This window comes from Vigna umbellata, chromosome 10 (assembly GCF_029865625.1).
Source record: "Vigna umbellata cultivar VRB3 chromosome 10, Vumbellata_1.0, whole genome shotgun sequence".
Taxonomy (NCBI): domain Eukaryota; kingdom Viridiplantae; phylum Streptophyta; class Magnoliopsida; order Fabales; family Fabaceae; genus Vigna; species Vigna umbellata.
This window is the reverse complement of record NC_142174.1, coordinates 4,260,400-4,282,645: the sequence shown is the minus strand read 5'-3', so window position 1 is coordinate 4,282,645 and position 22,246 is coordinate 4,260,400. Positions and strand designations below refer to the sequence as shown.

The window sequence follows — 22,246 nt, the reverse complement described above, 5'->3', positions numbered from 1 at the left end:
CAGCACTCACCACGACATATGCAGTTCCTATCTAGGAAAAAAGAGGTTTTCATCATGACAACTCTACACTAAGAAGTTAAATCATGTTTTAAAACAAGGACTGGATTCCAAATAATTGATTAATAGAAAACTACAATTCTCACATCTGAAATCTATAATTTTATAATGCAACTGAAATTAATTTGTGCACCCCACACCATTATTGCTAGCGGCCATCTCGTTGATTTTAGGAGAATAAAGGACTCATCACATGAGGTTATGGACACATTAAAGCAATTCATCATGTTCAAAGAAAAAAACTGAATATATATATATATATATATATATATATATATATATATATATATATATTTATATATGTAAGTTATTGATATCAAGAAACTAGGCATTTTGTTCTTTTGCTTTTCTTTTTTGGACTTTTGTGTTAGTATGTTAAGGTTGAGTTGTCTTTAGTTGTAATAGATGTTGGCTTACATGTGTTAGATGTTGGCTTCTAACATCAAATGGTAGAGTTCATGGGTATTTATAGACCCATAAATTATTCTAGAACATGCTAACCACAACTTATGTGGATTGTCCTAGATTTTTATCTATGTAGAATTTTCTTGATTTTTCTTCCTATTTTAGTTTTTTTTTTTACAATATTCTAGAACTTGTATTACATTTCAATTCTTCTATCTATGGAGTTTTTACATTCTTCTAGAATTTGTATTACACTTTAATACTCCTTCTTAATGCAAATTCGGTAAAATTCTTGGCCTTGGTAGCCTTCGTAAAAATATCAGCAATTTGGTCTTTTGTTGGACAGTACTCGAGTCGAATTTGTTTAGTTGTTTCTTCATCTCGAATAAAGTTATATTTAATGCCTACGTGTTTTGTTCTTTGATGATGAACTGAATTTTTAGCTATTCCTATAATTGATTTGTTGTCGCAATAGATAATAGTCGGTCCATCTTGTGGTTCACCCATTTCTTCGAGTATTCTTTGTAGCCATATTGCTTGACTCGTGGTTTTAGCAACTGCTACATACTCTGTTTCTGCTGTTGATTGTGCCACAGTTGCTTGCTTATCTGATGTCCAAGATAAAATACTCGATCCTAGTAAGAAAGCATATCCTGACATATTCTTCATTTCGTCCATTAATCCTGCCCAATAACTATCTGTGTAGCCAGTCATCCTTGAGTTAGTCATGGTTTTGTACCATATACCAAACTCCTTGGTGCCTTGTACTTAAAATTCTTTTTCCTACTTCATAATGAATCTGACTTGGCTTTTGCATGAATCTTGATAGAAAACTTGTAGCATACATAATGTCTAGTTGTGTGGTTGTGAAATAGAGAAGACTACCAATTAAGCTTTTGTAGCATGATGCATTTGCCTCCTGTGCTCCATCATCTTTTTGTAGCTTCTCGTTTAGCACCAACGGGGTAACGACAAGTTTACAATCATTCGTCTTGAACTTCTTTAGTAGACCTTCAATCACTAATACAGTTAAGGGAAATGATAACAGTTATTTTCGCTCATAGGCAATGGTTCTTAAATTGAGACAAATAGAGGCGAGGCAAAAAAAAAGTAGGATTTTGCCTCGATTCAAGGATAACCGCAACAATATGGTTTTTGCTTTTTTTATTTTTTCTTTTCAAATGACTTTTCGCCTCGGTTCCTTTTGAACCGATGCAATATCTCGGACTCTATTGCCTCGATTCAGGTCTCAACCGAGGCAGTAGAATGTTTTTTATTTTTATTTTTTTTTGCTTTTTTGCCAGTCTTTCTACCTCGGTTGTGACTTGAACCGATGCCATACAGGGTTTTCTGTCTCAGTTATGGTCACAATCGAGGCATATTCCCCTGTTTGTTGTAAGAACAAGTTCGTTTATGCAACATTCCCAACTGTAGAAACAAATTGCTTACATTTAATAACCAGAACAATCCAGAACAATCCACAAGCATATATTTTCAATAAAAATTATATTAAAACATAAATCTATTCAATGTAATCATAAATCAACTTCTTAGAAGCATAAATCAATTCAATATACAAAGTTAAACTTATAATATTTTACAAAGCATAAATCAACTTAGAAGCATAAACTTAGAACTTACTATATCCTAATTAAGAAAATAATTACTTTAGCATACATTTATATAACAAAGAAAGTTCAAACATTGAGGTTCTTGCTAATCTACTACTTGTCTAAAAAGGTTGGGAGAAGACTTGTGCAATAAACAAAATCATACAACAATGTTCTCCGGTATGAAGATCACAAGTAGCTGCCAATGATGCATGAAATTGGTAATAATTTAATTGTCATATACTAAAATCATAAATGAAACTTTAAAATTAATAAACTTCACTTACCCAAGTATATAAGGGAGAAAATATATCTCCTTCCCCATTGCAAAATTGCTGGTGATGTATGCTTGAATGTCATCAAATCTATTTCCTTCACGAGTCATTTGGGGTTAATGAATCCATATACATCATTGAACCCTATCTTGATACTGACACCAAACATATACCTGAAATCAAGAAATGATCTGATATAAGTAACTTGATAAATCAGTTTTATATAAAAAAGTTCTCCTAAGCTTGCATCTACAACTGAACGAGTGAAATATTAATCTCTTCTCTCCCCGATGTAAGCTCCATAACATTGGTTACTAGGTGGCGATCTTAAGGTAAGCTCCGTCGAGGGAGTTCTGATACGGAATGCAGGAGGCATAGGTGGAGGGATTTGTCGTTCATGTCTTTCGTCGTCGATGATGATCGGAATGGAGAACAGATCCAGCAGCCTCGGTGCCCTCATAACTACCCAGTCATATTCTTTCAACAAAAATTTATATGTCAATAATAGAAGAGGAAGAGTAAAATTCAATAAAAATAGAGATATGATCAGAGTTCTTACCATACATGTATCGCGGCAGCAAAGAAAAGATAGTGCCAGTGGGGTCTATCTCTGCTTGCATGCGCCTGACCCGATTGCCATGGTTGTTGAACCAGCATTGCACGTTATATTCGCCGGCTTCTCCGAAAGTCCTTAGTCGAGAGGCGATCTCGAAGACTTGGGCTCTGCTTGGGTGTGTGACCCCATAATTGTATATGTTGGTCATCATCTTGATCTGATCATCAGTAGGACGCCACCGCTGACATGTGGATCTCTCTATTTCCATCTCACTCGTCCTTCCTCTCGAAGTATTCTAAAAAAAAATTAAAAAAGAAATAAAAAAAATAAATAAAAAGAACAAAAACAAAACAAAATCATAACATAAAAAAAAAATTAGATTCTTAGTTCAGTGTTTTCTTTATTTGTTTTTGTTTCCTTTTAGGTTTATTTTGTCCAGTCAGTCTTTGATGTTTCAGTGTCTAGTCTCAGATCCGTTTCACGGTCCTTGCAAAAGGGTCCTAAACGGATCTATGTCCAGTTGTCCTTGTCCATGTTGTTCATGTAAATTAAGTTTCTGTGTTTATTTAGTTTTAAGTGGGGTACGTGGCGTTGTTCTACCCGATTGTCTCTGCCATACCTTCATCGGATCTATCTCCAGTCTCATATATTTGATTGAAGGTATGGAAGAGACAATCGGGTAGAACAACGCCACGTACCCCACTTAAAACTAAATAAACACAGGAACTTAATTTACATCAATAACATGGACAAGGAAAATAAATCCGTTTAGGACCTTTTTGCAAGGACCGTGAAACAGATCTGAGACTAGACACTGAAACATCAAAGACTGACTGGACAAAATAAACCTAAAAGGAAACAAAAACAAATAAAGAAAACACTGAACTAAGAATCTAATATATATTTTTTTATGTTATGCTTTTTGTTTTGTTATTGTTCTTTTTATTTTATTATTATTTTTTTTAATTTTATGTTTTAGAATACTTCGAGAGGAAGGATGAGTGAGATGGAAATAGAGAGATCCACCTGTCAGCGGTGGCGTCCTACTGATGATCAGATCAAGATGATGACCAACATATACAATTATGGGGTCACACACCCAAGCAGAGCCCAAGTCTTCGAGATCGCGTCTCGACTAAGGACTTTCGGAGAAGCCGGCGAATATAACGTGCAATGCTGGTTCAACAACCATGGCAATCGGGTCAGACGCATGTAAGCGGAGATAGACCCCACTGGCACTATCTTTTCTTTGCTGCCGCGATACATGTATGGTAAGAACTCTGATCATATCTCTATTTTTATTGAATTTTTCTCTTCCTCTTCTATTATTTACATACAAATTTTTGATGAAAGAATATGACTGGGTAGTTATGAGGGCATCGAGGCTGTTGGATCTGTTCCCCATTCCGATCATCATCGACGACGAAAGAGATGAACGACAAATCCCTCCACCTATGCCTCCTGCATTCCGTACCAGAGCTCCCTCGACGGAGCTTACCTTAAGATTGTCACCCAGTAACCACTTTCCATTTTAAAGTTTATATATATATATATATATATATATATATGTATATATATATATATATATATATATATATATATATATATATATATATATATATATATATTTTTTTTTTTTTTTTATGCTTTTGTTGGTCGAGGGTGGCCAGAATTTGAATAAGGACTGTAATATGGCCACTTAATTTTATTATGATTTTAATTTTTTTGTTTTTTTTTTTAATTTCATGCTCACAATTTAAAAATTAAAATGAAATAAATACAACCATGAAAACACACCAGAAAAGCTAAATAATATGTACATAATGAGGAAAAAGAGTACTCCCTGGTCATGGTGGCAGTTGCCAAATCTGGACCATCAGTGAGATATCTTCCACCTCAGGATCCGACGAAGATGTCTTCAGGAGCAGCTCGCCCAGTACTGCCCTCTCACTTAAATCAAGACTTTTCTTTCTTCTTCTCCGAGCAAGTTGTTGAATCAATAAAATCAGGAGCCTTCTGTCCACCAGCAGTTGTTCAGTCTGTGACACCAGAGTAATAAGAGAAATAGCAGTATACTTTCCTTCATCTATCATTATTTCCTCTATGTCAGTACCTGTATTCTCATTTACTTTTGTAACCTGGTCATCAAACTCATAATCAATAGCATCTGTTATGAATTTAGAATCTGTTTGTAACACATAATCAATTTCAATACAAATCGGGCAAGAACCAGATTCACAATCACATTCACAATTCTCAAAAAACTGAGTCAGGTCGAAGTTTTGTTCTAACTCTATCATGTTATGCAATTGCAAAATTCCTGTCTCAAAATCAATATTGACATGTGCATCATCAACAAAATCCACATTCAGTTCAAAGCTATTATCAATGGAAATTTCATCACTGTAATCATGTTCATTCAACACAACATTTATACCAATGGTTTCAGAGACTAAAACTGAATCAAAAACTTCAGAATTGTCAATCAAATCTATATCAGTTTCAATCCTAAAACCTGTAGAATCATTGTGCAACAAATCACAAGCAATTGAATGTATAAGCAAATCAAATAAAGAGCTTGTAATCTCAGTTTCAGAATAAACATGTTTTTGCTCAGTATAAATTTTCTCATGAATTTCCAATTCATCAACTGCACATTCAAGTTGAGGTACGTTTACCTCCACGGTGGAAGATAAAAATGGTCTACCTGTCTCAAAGGTATTGCTTATTCCTGCCTGGGCCTCAAAATCTTCAGCATTCTCCTTAGGTGCAAGAGTGGCCATCTACCCGATCTGATCACTCAGATTCTGCATGGCAGCTTGAGTTTCCTGCTGGATCTTCATGCTCTCTTTGTGAAACTGCATGTTCTGCATGGTCATCTGCTCCAATAACTCCTGCAATGTGAGCTCAGAATTAGAAGGCTGAGGGGTTGTTTGGGCATAAGCATTATACTGCTGACTTTGATATTGCTGGACTGGCGGAGGCATAAAAGTATCCTGAGATGGTGCTTCCTGATATTTCTGTGGAGCATCGAACCATCCCAAACTCGGGTCATTTCATCCAGCATTGTTGTTATAAGCATATTGCACAGGGGAGAATTTGCTCAGAAATTTTTGCTCAAGATTTTCCCATCTGGTAATGAGTCCTGGAGGAAGACAATACAGCCAATCCTTAGCTGCTCCTTGTAATGAATGCGGAAATGCCCTCAAGAAAATGTGATCATCCGGGACATTTGGAGGTTTCATATAACAGCAAATTCCATAGAACTTTTCCAAATGCGTATGTGGGCATTCATTCGCAACTCCATAAAAATGGGGCAACAAATTTATCAGTCCAGTGGTGAGAATTAAATGATCACCATCCTCAGTAGGTGGAACCGGCTCCCAAAGGGAGGTCTCAGAAGTTTGAGGATGAGACATATTGTTCTCATCATAGAAATCAACAGAATTAAAATCATAGTAATATGCAGAAATAGAGTCATAGCTAGAGGCATCAACAGAATAAGCAGTATTCACATAGCCAGAATAGGTAGACATGAAAAAATAAAAATAAAACAAATAAAAACTAAATACTAAAAATTACGAAACAGATAAATCACAACACATTTATACATGTTACACGCACACAAAACAACACATAAAAATAATTTTTTTTATTTAACAGACATAATACAAAACACAACACAATAAAAATATAAAAGACTAAACATATATTAACACAACATATATTAACACAGTAAAAATCTAAAACAAAAACCTGAACTGAAGTGACAACGCTGTCGAAATTTGCTGAAGGTGTCGTTGTCGCCTACAAAAATATACAAGACAAAACACACAAAACACACATATTAACAAAAAATTTACATAACGAAATCTGAAACCAAACCTGCATTGGTCCCCGGCAGCGGCGCCATTTTGTTGAGCGGGTCGCACCGCACACAAAAGTTGATTGCACGAAAATAATGCAGTATAGTGCTAGAATGTGACTCCTAGGTCGTCTCTCAAGCACCAATATCGTGGTTCAGTCTCAGATTTAACACGAAAAGGGGGGTTTTGATTGTTTTTGGTTGCAGATGAAAATTAAACACGACTGAATTAAAATGTTGAAATAAATTTCAAAATGGTAAAAACTGAACTGGTAAAAGATAGTAAAAATAAAAGAATGCAAAATTCATCAGGACATTGAAAAATAAAACGCTGGAACAGTAAACGTGAAAAAAAAACACGTAAAACATTGAACACGAAAGTAAAAACATCAGTAAAAATAAACCGTAAAAAGTAAAAACGAATTAAAAACAGTAAAACGAATTTAAAACAGTAAAAACGAAATTGGTACAGTAAAAACGAAAATACAGTAACTTGAAACAGTAAAAATAAATCTGGAACAGTAAAAGCGAAAATACAGAAAAACATAAAATACAAAAAATGAAAAATATAGAAAACAGTAAAAACAGTAAAACAATAAATTTTACAAAATAGTAAAAATGAAAATACAGTAATATGAAACAGTAAAAATAAGTGTCCATATTCTAGTCCTTATTCAAATTCTGGCCACACTCGGCCAACAAAAACATAAAAAAAAAGAAGCTAAAAATATAAAAACTTTAAAATGAAAAGTGGTTACTAGGTGTCGATCTTAAGGTAAGCTCCGTCGATGGAGCTCTGGTACGGAATGCAGGAGGCATAGGTGGAGGAATTTGTCGTTCATGTCTTTCGTCGTCGATGATGATCGGAATGGGGAACATATCCAGCAGCCTCGTTGCCCTCATAACTACCCAGTCATATTCTTTCAACAAAAATTTGTATGTCAATAATAGAAGAGGAAGAGTAAAATTCAATAAAAATAGAGATATGATCAGAGTTCTTACCATACATGTATCGCGGCAGCAAAGAAAAGATAGTACCAGTGGGGTCTATCTTTGCTTGCATGCGCCTGACCCGATTGCCATGGTTGTTGAACCAGCATTGCACGTTATATTCGCCGGCTTCTCCGAAAGTCCTTAGTCGAGAGGCGATCTCGAAGACTTGGGCTCTGCTTGGGTGTGTGACCCCATAATTGTATATGTTGGTCATCATCTTGATCTGATCATCAGTAGGACGCCACCGCTGACATGTGGATCTCTCTATTTCCATCTCACTCGTCCTTCCTCTCGAAGTATTCTAAAAAAAAAATTAAAAAAGAAATAAAAAAAAATAAATAAAAAGAACAAAAACAAAACAAAAAGCATAACATAAAAAAAAAATTAGATTCTTAGTTCAGTGTTTTCTTTATTTGTTTTTGTTTCCTTTTAGGTTTATTTTGTCCAGTCAGTCTTTGATGTTTCAGTGTCTAGTCTCAGATCCGTTTCACGGTCCTTGCAAAAGGGTCCTAAACGGATCTATGTCCAGTTGTCCTTGTCCATGTTGTTCATGTAAATTAAGTTTCTGTGTTTATTTAGTTTTAAGTGGGGTACGTGGCGTTGTTCTACCCGATTGTCTCTGCCATACCTTCATCGGATCTATCTCCAGTCTCATATATTTGATTGAAGGTATGGAAGAGACAATCGGGTAGAACAACGCCACGTACCCCACTTAAAACTAAATAAACACAGAAACTTAATTTACATCAACAACATGGACAAGGAAAATAAATCCGTTCAGGACCTTTTTGCAAGGACCGTGAAACAGATCTGAGACTAGACACTGAAACATCAAAGACTGACTGGACAAAATAAACCTAAAAGGAAACAAAAACAAATAAAGAAAACACTGAACTAAGAATCTAATATATATTTTTTTATGTTATGCTTTTTGTTTTGTTATTGTTCTTTTTATTTTATTATTATTTTTTTTAATTTTATGTTTTAGAATACTTCGAGAGGAAGGATGAGTGAGATGGAAATAGAGAGATCCACCTGTCAGCGGTGGCGTCCTACTGATGATCAGATCAAGATGATGACCAACATATACAATTATGGGGTCACACACCCAAGCAGAGCCCAAGTCTTCGAGATCGCGTCTCGACTAAGGACTTTCGGAGAAGCCGGCGAATATAACGTGCAATGCTGGTTCAACAACCATGGCAATCGGGTCAGACGCATGTAAGCGGAGATAGACCCCACTGGCACTATCTTTTCTTTGCTGCCGCGATACATGTATGGTAAGAACTCTGATCATATCTCTATTTTTATTGAATTTTTCTCTTCCTCTTCTATTATTTACATACAAATTTTTGTTGAAAGAATATGACTGGGTAGTTATGAGGGCATCGAGGCTGCTGGATCTGTTCCCCATTCCGATCATCATCGACGACGAAAGAGATGAACGACAAATCCCTCCACCTATGCCTCCTGCATTCCGTACCAGAGCTCCCTCGACGGGGCTTACCTTAAGATTGTCACCCAGTAACCACTTTCCATTTTAAAGTTTATATATATATATATATGTATATATATATATATATATATATATATATATATATATATATATATATATATATTTTTTTTTTTTATGCTTTTGTTGGTCGAGGGTGGCCAGAATTTGAATAAGGACTGTAATATGGCCACTTAATTTTATTATGATTTTAATTTTTTTGTTTTTTTTTTTAATTTCATGCTCACAATTTAAAAATTAAAATGAAATAAATACAACCATGAAAACACACCAGAAAAGCTAAATAATATGTACATAATGAGGAAAAAGAGTACTCCCTGGTCATGGTGGCAGTTGCCAAATCTGGACCATCAGTGAGATATCTTCCACCTCAGGATCCGACGAAGATGTCTTCAGGAGCAGCTCGCCCAGTACTGCCCTCTCACTTAAATCAAGACTTTTCTTTCTTCTTCTCCGAGCAAGTTGTTGAATCAATAAAATCAGGAGCCTTCTGTCCACCAGCAGTTGTTCAGTCTGTGACACCAGAGTAATAAGAGAAATAGCAGTATACTTTCCTTCATCTATCATTATTTCCTCTATGTCAGTACCTGTATTCTCATTTACTTTTGTAACCTGGTCATCAAACTCATAATCAATAGCATCTGTTATGAATTTAGAATCTGTTTGTAACACATAATCAATTTCAATACAAATCGGGCAAGAACCAGATTCACAATCACATTCACAATTCTCAAAAAACTGAGTCAGGTCGAAGTTTTGTTCTAACTCTATCATGTTATGCAATTGCAAAATTCCTGTCTCAAAATCAATATTGACATGTGCATCATCAACAAAATCCACATTCAGTTCAAAGCTATTATCAATGGAAATTTCATCACTGTAATCATGTTCATTCAACACAACATTTATACCAATGGTTTCAGAGACTAAAACTGAATCAAAAACTTCAGAATTGTCAATCAAATCTATATCAGTTTCAATCCTAAAACCTGTAGAATCATTGTGCAACAAATCACAAGCAATTGAATGTATAAGCAAATCAAATAAAGAGCTTGTAATCTCAGTTTCAGAATAAACATGTTTTTGCTCAGTATAAATTTTCTCATGAATTTCCAATTCATCAACTGCACATTCAAGTTGAGGTACGTTTACCTCCACGGTGGAAGATAAAAATGGTCTACCTGTCTCAAAGGTATTGCTTATTCCTGCCTGGGCCTCAAAATCTTCAGCATTCTCCTTAGGTGCAAGAGTGGCCATCTACCCGATCTGATCACTCAGATTCTGCATGGCAGCTTGAGTTTCCTGCTGGATCTTCATGCTCTCTTTGTGAAACTGCATGTTCTGCATGGTCATCTGCTCCAATAACTCCTGCAATGTGAGCTCAGAATTAGAAGGCTGAGGGGTTGTTTGGGCATAAGCATTATACTGCTGACTTTGATATTGCTGGACTGGCGGAGGCATAAAAGTATCCTGAGATGGTGCTTCCTGATATTTCTGTGGAGCATCGAACCATCCCAAACTCGGGTCATTTCATCCAGCATTGTTGTTATAAGCATATTGCACAGGGGAGAATTTGCTCAGAAATTTTTGCTCAAGATCTTCCCATCTGGTAATGAGTCCTGGAGGAAGACAATACAGCCAATCCTTAGCTGCTCCTTGTAATGAATGCGGAAATGCCCTCAAGAAAATGTGATCATCCGGGACATTTGGAGGTTTCATATAACAGCAAATTCCATAGAACTTTTCCAAATGCGTATGTGGGCATTCATTCGCAACTCCATAAAAATGGGGCAACAAATTTATCAGTCCAGTGGTGAGAATTAAATGATCACCATCCTCAGTAGGTGGAACCGGCTCCCAAAGGGAGGTCTCAGAAGTTTGAGGATGAGACATATTGTTCTCATCATAGAAATCAACAGAATTAAAATCATAGTAATATGCAGAAATAGAGTCATAGCTAGAGGCATCAACAGAATAAGCAGTATTCACATAGCCAGAATAGGTAGACATGAAAAAATAAAAATAAAACAAATAAAAACTAAATACTAAAAATTACGAAACAGATAAATCACAACACATTTATACATGTTACACGCACACAAAACAACACATAAAAATAATTTTTTTTATTTAACAGACATAATACAAAACACAACACAATAAAAATATAAAAGACTAAACATATATTAACACAACATATATTAACACAGTAAAAATCTAAAACAAAAACCTGAACTGAAGTGACAACGCTGTCGAAATTTGCTGAAGGTGTCGTTGTCGCCTACAAAAATATACAAGACAAAACACACAAAACACACATATTAACAAAAAATTTACATAACGAAATCTGAAACCAAACCTGCATTGGTCCCCGGCAGCGGCGCCATTTTGTTGAGCGGGTCGCACCGCACACAAAAGTTGATTGCACGAAAATAATGCAGTATAGTGCTAGAATGTGACTCCTAGGTCGTCTCTCAAGCACCAATATCGTGGTTCAGTCTCAGATTTAACACGAAAAGGGGGGTTTTGATTGTTTTTGGTTGCAGATGAAAATTAAACACGACTGAATTAAAATGTTGAAATAAATTTCAAAATGGTAAAAACTGAACTGGTAAAAGATAGTAAAAATAAAAGAATGCAAAATTCATCAGGACATTGAAAAATAAAACGCTGGAACAGTAAACGTGAAAAAAAAACACGTAAAACATTGAACACGAAAGTAAAAACATCAGTAAAAATAAACCGTAAAAAGTAAAAACGAATTAAAAACAGTAAAACGAATTTAAAACAGTAAAAACGAAATTGGTACAGTAAAAACGAAAATACAGTAACTTGAAACAGTAAAAATAAATCTGGAACAGTAAAAGCGAAAATACAGAAAAACATAAAATACAAAAAATGAAAAATATAGAAAACAGTAAAAACAGTAAAACAATAAATTTTACAAAATAGTAAAAATGAAAATACAGTAATATGAAACAGTAAAAATAAGTGTCCATATTCTAGTCCTTATTCAAATTCTGGCCACACTCGGCCAACAAAAACATAAAAAAAAAGAAGCTAAAAATATAAAAACTTTAAAATGAAAAGTGGTTACTAGGTGTCGATCTTAAGGTAAGCTCCGTCGATGGAGCTCTGGTACGGAATGCAGGAGGCATAGGTGGAGGAATTTGTCGTTCATGTCTTTCGTCGTCGATGATGATCGGAATGGGGAACATATCCAGCAGCCTCGTTGCCCTCATAACTACCCAGTCATATTCTTTCAACAAAAATTTGTATGTCAATAATAGAAGAGGAAGAGTAAAATTCAATAAAAATAGAGATATGATCAGAGTTCTTACCATACATGTATCGCGGCAGCAAAGAAAAGATAGTACCAGTGGGGTCTATCTTTGCTTGCATGCGCCTGACCCGATTGCCATGGTTGTTGAACCAGCATTGCACGTTATATTCGCCGGCTTCTCCGAAAGTCCTTAGTCGAGAGGCGATCTCGAAGACTTGGGCTCTGCTTGGGTGTGTGACCCCATAATTGTATATGTTGGTCATCATCTTGATCTGATCATCAGTAGGACGCCACCGCTGACATGTGGATCTCTCTATTTCCATCTCACTCGTCCTTCCTCTCGAAGTATTCTAAAAAAAAAATTAAAAAAGAAATAAAAAAAAATAAATAAAAAGAACAAAAACAAAACAAAAAGCATAACATAAAAAAAAAATTAGATTCTTAGTTCAGTGTTTTCTTTATTTGTTTTTGTTTCCTTTTAGGTTTATTTTGTCCAGTCAGTCTTTGATGTTTCAGTGTCTAGTCTCAGATCCGTTTCACGGTCCTTGCAAAAGGGTCCTAAACGGATCTATGTCCAGTTGTCCTTGTCCATGTTGTTCATGTAAATTAAGTTTCTGTGTTTATTTAGTTTTAAGTGGGGTACGTGGCGTTGTTCTACCCGATTGTCTCTGCCATACCTTCATCGGATCTATCTCCAGTCTCATATATTTGATTGAAGGTATGGAAGAGACAATCGGGTAGAACAACGCCACGTACCCCACTTAAAACTAAATAAACACAGAAACTTAATTTACATCAACAACATGGACAAGGAAAATAAATCCGTTCAGGACCTTTTTGCAAGGACCGTGAAACAGATCTGAGACTAGACACTGAAACATCAAAGACTGACTGGACAAAATAAACCTAAAAGGAAACAAAAATAAAAAACAAAACACTGAACTAAGAATCTAATATATATTTTTTTATGTTATGCTTTTTGTTTTGTTATTGTTCTTTTTATTTTATTATTATTTTTTTTAATTTTATGTTTTAGAATACTTCGAGAGGAAGGATGAGTGAGATGGAAATAGAGAGATCCACCTGTCAGCGGTGGCGTCCTACTGATGATCAGATCAAGATGATGACCAACATATACAATTATGGGGTCACACACCCAAGCAGAGCCCAAGTCTTCGAGATCGCGTCTCGACTAAGGACTTTCGAAGAAGCCGGCGAATATAACGTGCAATGCTGGTTCAACAACCATGGCAATCGGGTCAGACGCATGTAAGCGGAGATAGACCCCACTGGCACTATCTTTTCTTTGCTGCCGCGATACATGTATGGTAAGAACTCTGATCATATCTCTATTTTTATTGAATTTTTCTCTTCCTCTTCTATTATTTACATACAAATTTTTGTTGAAAGAATATGACTGGGTAGTTATGAGGGCATCGAGGCTGCTGGATCTGTTCCCCATTCCGATCATCATCGACGACGAAAGAGATGAACGACAAATCCCTCCACCTATGCCTCCTGCATTCCGTACCAGAGCTCCCTCGACGAAGCTTACCTTAAGATTGCCACCCAGTAACCACTTTCCATTTTAAAGTTTATATATATATATATATATATATATATATATATATATATATATATATATATATATGTTTTTTTTATGCTTTTGTTGGCCGAGTGTGGCCAGAATTTGAATAAGGATTATAATTACACTTAATTTTATTATGATTTTAATTTTTTTATGTTTTTTTTTAATTTCATGCTCACAATTTAAAAATTAAAATGAAATAAATACAACCATGAAAACACACCAGAAAAGCTAAATAATATGTACATAATGAGGAAAAAGAGTACTCCCTGGTCATGGTGGCAGTTGCCAAATCTGGACCATCAGTGAGATATCTTCCACCTCAGGATCCGACGAAGATGTCTTTAGGAGCAGCTCGCCCAGTACTGCCCTCTCACTTAAATCAAGACTTTTCTTTCTTCTTCTCCGAGCAAGTTGTTGAATCAATAAAATCAGGAGCCTTCTGTCCACCAGCAGTTGTTCAGTCTGTGACACCAGAGTAATAAGAGAAATAGCAGTATACTTTCCTTCATCTATCATTATTTCCTCTATGTCAGTACCTGTATTCTCATTTACTTTTGTAACCTGGTCATCAAACTCATAATCAATAGCATCTGTTATGAATTTAGAATCTGTTTGTAACACATAATCAATTTCAATACAAATCGGGCAAGAACCAGATTCACAATCACATTCACAATTCTCAAAAAACTGAGTCAGGTCGAAGTTTTGTTCTAACTCTATCATGTTATGCAATTGCAAAATTCCTGTCTCAAAATCAATATTGACATATGCATCATGAACAAAATCCACATTCAGTTCAAAGCTATTATCAATGGAAATTTCATCACTGTAATCATGTTCATTCAACACAACATTTATACCAATGGTTTCAAAGACTAAAACTGAATCAAAAACTTCAGAATTGTCAATCAAATCTATATCAGTTTCAATCCTAAAACCTGTAGAATCATTGTGCAACAAATCACAAGCAATTGAATGTATAAGCAAATCAAATAAAGAGCTTGTAATCTCAGTTTCAGAATAAACATGTTTTTGCTCAGTATAAATTTTCTCATGAATTTCCAATTCATCAACTGCACATTCAAGTTGAGGTACGTTTACCTCCACGGTGGAAGATAAAAATGGTCTACCTGTCTCAAAGGTATTGCTTATTCCTGCCTGGGCCTCAAAATCTTCAGCATTCTCCTTAGGTGCAAGAGTGGCCATCTACCCGATCTGATCACTCAGATTCTGCATGGCAGCTTGAGTTTCCTGCTGGATCTTCATGCTCTCTTTGTGAAACTGCATGTTCTGCATGGTCATCTGCTCCAATAACTCCTGCAATGTGAGCTCAGAATTAGAAGGCTGAGGGGTTGTTTGGGCATAAGCATTATACTGCTGACTTTGATATTGCTGGACTGGCGGAGGCATAAAAGTATCCTGAGATGGTGCTTCCTGATATTTCTGTGGAGCATCGAACCATCCCAAACTCGGGTCATTTCATCCAGCATCGTTGTTATAAGCATATTGCACAGGGGAGAATTTGCACAGGGGAGAATTTGCTCAGAAATTTTTGCTCAAGATCTTCCCATCTGGTAATGAGTCCTGGAGGAAGACAATACAGCCAATCCTTAGCTGCTCCTTGTAATGAATGCGGAAATGCTCTCAAGAAAATGTGATCATCCGGGACATTTGGAGGTTTCATATAACAGCAAATTCCATAGAACTTTTCCAAATGCGTATGTGGGCATTCATTCGCAACTCCATAAAAATGGGGCAACAAATTTATCAGTCCAGTGGTGAGAATTAAATGATCACCATCCTCAGTAGGTGGAACCGGCTCCCAAAGGGAGGTCTCAGAAGTTTGAGGATGAGACATATTGTTCTCATCATAGAAATCAACAGAATTAAAATCATAGTAATATGCAGAAATAGAGTCATAGCTAGAGGCATCAACAGAATAAGCAGTATTCACATAGCCAGAATAGGTAGACATGAAAAAATAAAAATAAAACAAATAAAAACTAAATACTAAAAATTACGAAACAGATAAATCACAACACATTTATACATGTTACACGCACACAAAACAACACATAAAAATAATTTTTTTTATTTAACAGACATAATACAAAACACAACACAATAAAAATATAAAAGACTAAACATATATTAACACAACATATATTAACACAGTAAAAATCTAAAACAAAAACCTGAACTGAAGTGACAACGCTGCCGAAATTTGCTGAAGGTGTCGTTGTCGCCTACAAAAATATACAAGACAAAACACACAAAACACACATATTAACAAAAAATTTACATAACGAAATCTGAAACCAAACCTGCATTGGTCCCCGGCAGCGGCGCCATTTTGTTGAGCGGGTCGCACCGCACACAAAAGTTGATTGCACGAAAATAATGCAGTATAGTGCTAGAATGTGACTCCTAGGTCGTCTCTCAAGCACCAATATCGTGGTTCAGTCTCAGATTTAACACGAAAAGGGGGGTTTTGATTGTTTTTGGTTGCAGATGAAAATTAAACACGACTGAATTAAAATGTTGAAATAAATTTCAAAATGGTAAAAACTGAACTGGTAAAAGATAGTAAAAATAAAAGAATGCAAAATTCATCAGGACATTGAAAAATAAAACGCTGGAACAGTAAACGTGAAAAAAAAACACGTAAAACATTGAACACGAAAGTAAAAACATCAGTAAAAATAAACCGTAAAAAGTAAAAACGAATTAAAAACAGTAAAACGAATTTAAAACAGTAAAAACGAAATTGGTACAGTAAAAACGAAAATACAGTAACTTGAAACAGTAAAAATAAATCTGGAACAGTAAAAGCGAAAATACAGAAAAACATAAAATACAGAAAATGAAAAATATAGAAAACAGTAAAAATAGTAAAACAATAAATTTTACAAAACAGTAAAAACGAAAATACAGTAATATGAAACAGTAAAAATAAATCTGGAACAGTAAAAACAAAAATACAGAAAAACATAAAATACAGAAAATAGTAAATACAAAAAATAGTAAAAATAGTAAAACATCAAAAACAAAAATATGAAATTACAGCAATAAACAATAAAAGTAAAAACAGTGAATACATAATTTCAAAATCAGTAAAACAGTAAAAGTAAAATACAGAAAAAAAAAATACAGAGAACAGTATATACAGAAAATAGTAAAAACAGAAAACAGTAAAAGCAAAATCAAAATTACTGCAGTAAAATAATGAGAACAAAATTATAGTGAATTAGTCAACATGCAAAAGAGAAACAGCAGCAGAAATTAAATTGCATAAAAACGCAATACATAAATTAAAATACAGCAGAAATTAAATTACAGCAGTAAAACAAAAACAGTAAAACCGAATTTAAATTTCAGAAACAGTAAATTAAATTAATGCATTGAATTAAAATTGTAGATGAATTTATTACAACAAAAGAAAAGGAAAAGTAAATTTGAAATTCAACATTACTAGATGAGTGCATCAACTTTGTGTACTGTGATTCTCCTCAAATGCCCCCTCACGGCACACCCCAGTATTGTCCACTTCTCTCCCTTTTATTGTTGGCCGTGTGAAGTGGGAAATGGTGCCTTCTTTTTTTCTTTCTTTTTTTTAGTAATTGAAAAGCAATAGAAATTTGCTCTCCATTTCCAGCAACGTGCACACCAATTCAACAATGGGACCCTTTGCTCATTCTTCTCCATGTTCTCTATACCAAGAAAGAAAATGATGCCCACCTTTTGACCTTTTCCTCCTAGCACATTTCTTATCACCTCCTACGTATCAAAAACAACAAAGGGGCCCTCCATTCTCATATTGCCACTTCATGACCATGCCACTTCTTTGATGAATGAATAAAATATGCTTCTTTTAAAAGAAATTGACCCCTCCATAAATGAATGTCCACATTTCTCTTAAAAATAAAATGAATGTGCTTTTCTCCTTTTTTATTTGAATCAGCACCTAAAACATCACTACACCACTTCTTTCTCCTAGCTGGAACGTGGTCTTCTCAAGCACCGTGAGTGTCTCTGGATGTTCCAAAATGTGCATAAGGGCTGCCTCCTTCTCCATCCAGCCGTGAGAGCTTCTTTCTTTCTCTCCAAAGTCAATGAATTGACATGCGTCTCCTGGACGTTCCAAAACAGCAAGGGGTCTTCCATCTTTTTGACTTCCTTCAACCAATTAATCACCATTATTGTGCTCCCTTGAATCTAATCTCCGTGCACCTCTCATGCTTGTTGGATGATGAGTTGGATGATGCTTCTTCTCTTGCTGGACTTAGCTTCATTTCTTGCTGGATGGTGATGCTTGTTGGATGGTGCTACTGCTGTATTCTCTCCAAGCACACACCTAAAGCCCATCATCACTCCTCATTCTTGGTTGGCAGTTTGGACGTTTTTCTCCCAACTGCTGGATGCTCCTCTTTCATTTCTGTGTGCTTTCCTTCCAGCTGGTGTGACTGCTGATCCTTCTCACGGTGCTAGCTCCTCATTCCCGTGAGCTCTCCTCTGCTGGACATGGCAGCGTGTTCTTTCCAAGTGCAGCTGTGACAGCAAAAAGCTTCTCCTACATGTGCAAATACCGTGAGCTGAATGTGAGCTGGATAAGTGTTGCTCTTTCATATGTTAATCACGTTCCAGCCAAGAGAAAGTGTAGTGGCTCCCACCTTTGTGCCAACATAGAGTAGATGCTGTCCAAAAAAATAAGTTTTCCAATAGGCCCTTGTGCCATCACTTGAGAAAAGGAATGAGAATGTCTGCATCTCTGTTCCAAGAATTAAAAAAATAACTTTTCTCTTGGTAGATGGACCCATGCCGTGACAATTGCTTAGGAATTGTGGCAGCCCTTTATTTCACCACGTGAATCAGTTTTCCAAATTGAAAACCGCACTCTACCTTTGCATTCCAACCAAATTGAAAACTTCTCTATGTGGATGTAGTAGAGCAACGTTGCTGTACGGTTTCCATAAGCCATTTCTGTGTACAAAATGCAAATAAAATCTTTTTCACTTTGTTTCTCATTTTGGTTTAAAACGTGATTGATGATAATTTTCTCTTTCAGTACCAAAATAATATCCAATAATTTTCCTTCAATTAATAATGCAATTAGTCTCAGATAATTCAAATTAATTAAAATAAGAATTTCCGATCAAATTACGCACAATTAGCAAAAACGGAATAATACTGGACATTTTAGCACAATTCCCTGATTAAATTTGGTACAATAAACTAATTAAAGTGAAGAAAATATTAACTCATCAGACTGACCTGGAGAAGTAGGGCTGGCGGAGAAGCTCCTCGCGGATCTCAGACTCTTCAGAAGGCACGGTGGCAGAGGCTCCGCGCAGACTCCAAACGCTCGGAGGAGAGTAGAGAGAGAGTGGGCAGTCGGGAAATGCCGCTCGGACGCCGAAGAATGGCTTATTTATAGGCAAATTTATTTTTCACTGTAGCAACAGTTCCGGTCATTCCCACCGAAACTGTTGTCACAGTGCCGGTCGTCCCTTTTTCAAAAAAAATAAATAAATAATAATATTAGCATCTATTAATGGGTGTTGGGTGATTTAAGGCATCTACTGATGGATGTCAATGATAACATCTACTGTGGATGTTACTGAAAATTTCTTCCATTTTTCCTTACCTTTTATTGCACTTGTCCATAATATGTTTCCTGTTATTGCTGATGTATGCTTAGAACACATTGAGGACAATGTGTAGTTTAAGTGTGGTCTATTGGGAGAGATTCTGATTGTTCTTTGTTTTGTGTGTTAAAATTTTTGTTTGAGTGTTAAATTTTTTCTATTTTAAATTGTTTTTAGTGTGTTTTGTGTGCAATTTTAGATTTTTCCCTTAAATTCTGGACTCTGTTAAAGTTGTAGATATTTCCTTCACTTACTTAATACTCATGGTTTGAAATCCTTGCTTTTCTCTGCTTGGAAAATGATTATGATGTTTAAGAGGTTGATTGATTGTGACAAATACCCTGTGTGAGAATTTGAGCCACTTTATTTCTTTCTTGCGTGTGACATGTCTCTTGATTGCTTGCACATATGCCTTGGCTTGACTCTTATTGATGACTCTTGATGGATATGCATGTTTAGAAATGATAAAGGCATTTTATTTCTTGAGCCTCGTTAGCCAAATAAGCCTACCCTGTTATTATCATTTGATAACCCCTTTGAGCCTATATTGTATCCATTTCTTTGTTTTAAAGCTCATACATTCGACCTAAGTGAAACTGTTGTCACAGTGCCGGTCGTCCCTTTTTCAAAAAAAATAAATAAATAATAATATTAGCATCTACTAATGGGTGTTGGGTGATTTAAGGCATCTACTGATGGATGTCAATGATAACATCTACTGTGGATGTTACTGAAAATTTCTTCCATTTTTCCTTACCTTTTATTGCACTTGTCCATAATATGTTTCCTGTTATTGCTGATGTATGCTTAGAACACATTGAGGACAATGTGTAGTTTAAGTGTGGTCTATTGGGAGAGATTCTGATTGTTCTTTGTTTTGTGTGTTAAAATTTTTGTGACAAATACCCTGTGTGAGAATTTGAGCCACTTTATTTCTTTCTTGCGTGTGACATGTCTCTTGATTGCTTGCACATATGCCTTGGCTTGACTCTTATTGATGACTCTTGATGGATATGCATGTTTAGAAATGATAAAGGCATTTTATTTCTTGAGCCTCGTTAGCCAAATAAGCCTACCCTGTTATTATCATTTGATAACCCCTTTGAGCCTATATTGTATCCATTTCTTTGTTTTAAAGCTCATACATTCGACCTAAGTGAAAAACCATGATTACCTTAACCTTAGGAAATTTTGGAGCTTTGGAAGTGTTTTGTGAATAAGTGTGGTCTCCCTGGGGATTCTTATAAATTGGCTAGTTGGTTCCTCATCTTGTTTTATTTTTGGAAATATGATCCTGTTGAGTGATAAAGAAAGAAAAGAAAAGAGACAAGATGAAAAAAAAAATAAAAAAAATAAAAAAAAAAACAATTTTGTGAATAATGGAGTCAAGAAGAAGATTGAATTAGAGGTTTGGGTGTGATTTGACTGTGTTTACACTTGTTCCCCATTGCTCCTCTATTTCTTGTGGTTTGTAGCTACTTATCCATATTTATCCTTCCTTGTCCTTGGCCCCATTACAGCCATAAAAGACCTTTTGATTTGAACATGCATATGTTTCTGAGTGTTGATTTTAGAGGCTTGCCAAGTCTGTTTGTGTTTGCTCTCTTGAGTGCATTGAGTTGAAATTCTTTATCCTAGACACTTGAGAGAAACACTGATAGTGCATCTGTGAGGTTTTGTTATTTTCGATTCACCTCTTGAGCTGATTAATTGTTTTACCACGTTTTGAATTGCTTGGATGATTTCTGTGAGTATCTGTTTTCTATGATTTTGTGACAGAAATTGTCTACCTCTTTTCGTTGTCCAGATTTCTTTAGAACTGTAAAATTCTTTTCTTTTCCCTACGAGTCTTCATTTTCTGTGTAGTGAGTTTGTGTCGTACATCTAATGTCCTTTGAACGATTCCCTGATTCGTGTCTAGATTTTGCCCAGGAGTGCAAAAGACTAAGTGTGGTCTATTTTGATGAGTCGATACTTTTTTCACTTCACTTAGTTTAGTGTGCTAAAATTGATCGGTGAATTGTGCTTAAATGTCCGGTATCTTCACGTTTTCACTAATTGTGCTTAATTGCCCAATAATTCTTATTTTGTCTAATTTGAATTATTTGAGCTAATTATTTGCATTGTTAATTGAAGGAAAATTGTTGGATAATATTTTGGGACTCAAAGAGAAATTTCTCATCATTTTTATTTTAAAACTAAAATGAGAAACTAAGTAAAATTCATTTTCTTGCTAACTTCATTTATTAGAAAAGAAGAGAAGGCTTATGAGAAGTAATCAAACTCCTTAGTGAATTAATGTTGGGAGAAGATGTTGATTTCACGTACAACCTTGCCAAGCATACCAATTCCATTTGCATTTTTATAGGACAAAAGTTGTCACGTGAACAATTTAGTTCAATGCTTTTACTATTCAGCTCTTATTATTCAAACGTGTTGTTTACACTTCACAC

At 35.4% G+C, this 22,246-nt stretch overlaps 1 protein-coding gene and 2 pseudogenes across 1 annotated transcript; all 3 read right to left on the bottom strand.

Moving 5' to 3' along the window:
- Nucleotides 1-356: 356 nt before the first annotated feature.
- On the bottom strand, nucleotides 357-4,290 carry LOC148191696 (WUSCHEL-related homeobox 6-like). Its single transcript, XM_088100769.1, has 3 exons — nucleotides 3,999-4,290; nucleotides 2,907-3,144; nucleotides 357-2,824 (listed from the first exon to the last, which is right to left on the bottom strand). The coding sequence occupies exons 1-3, from the start codon at nucleotides 4,167-4,169 to the stop codon at nucleotides 2,619-2,621; spliced, it is 615 nt and encodes a 204-aa protein (XP_087956895.1). The 5' UTR covers nucleotides 4,170-4,290; the 3' UTR covers nucleotides 357-2,618.
- Nucleotides 4,291-9,400: 5,110 nt separating this feature from the next.
- LOC148191695 (uncharacterized) lies at nucleotides 9,401-13,758 on the bottom strand (annotated as a pseudogene).
- A 489-nt stretch (nucleotides 13,759-14,247) lies between these two features.
- Nucleotides 14,248-22,246, bottom strand: LOC148191694 (uncharacterized; annotated as a pseudogene).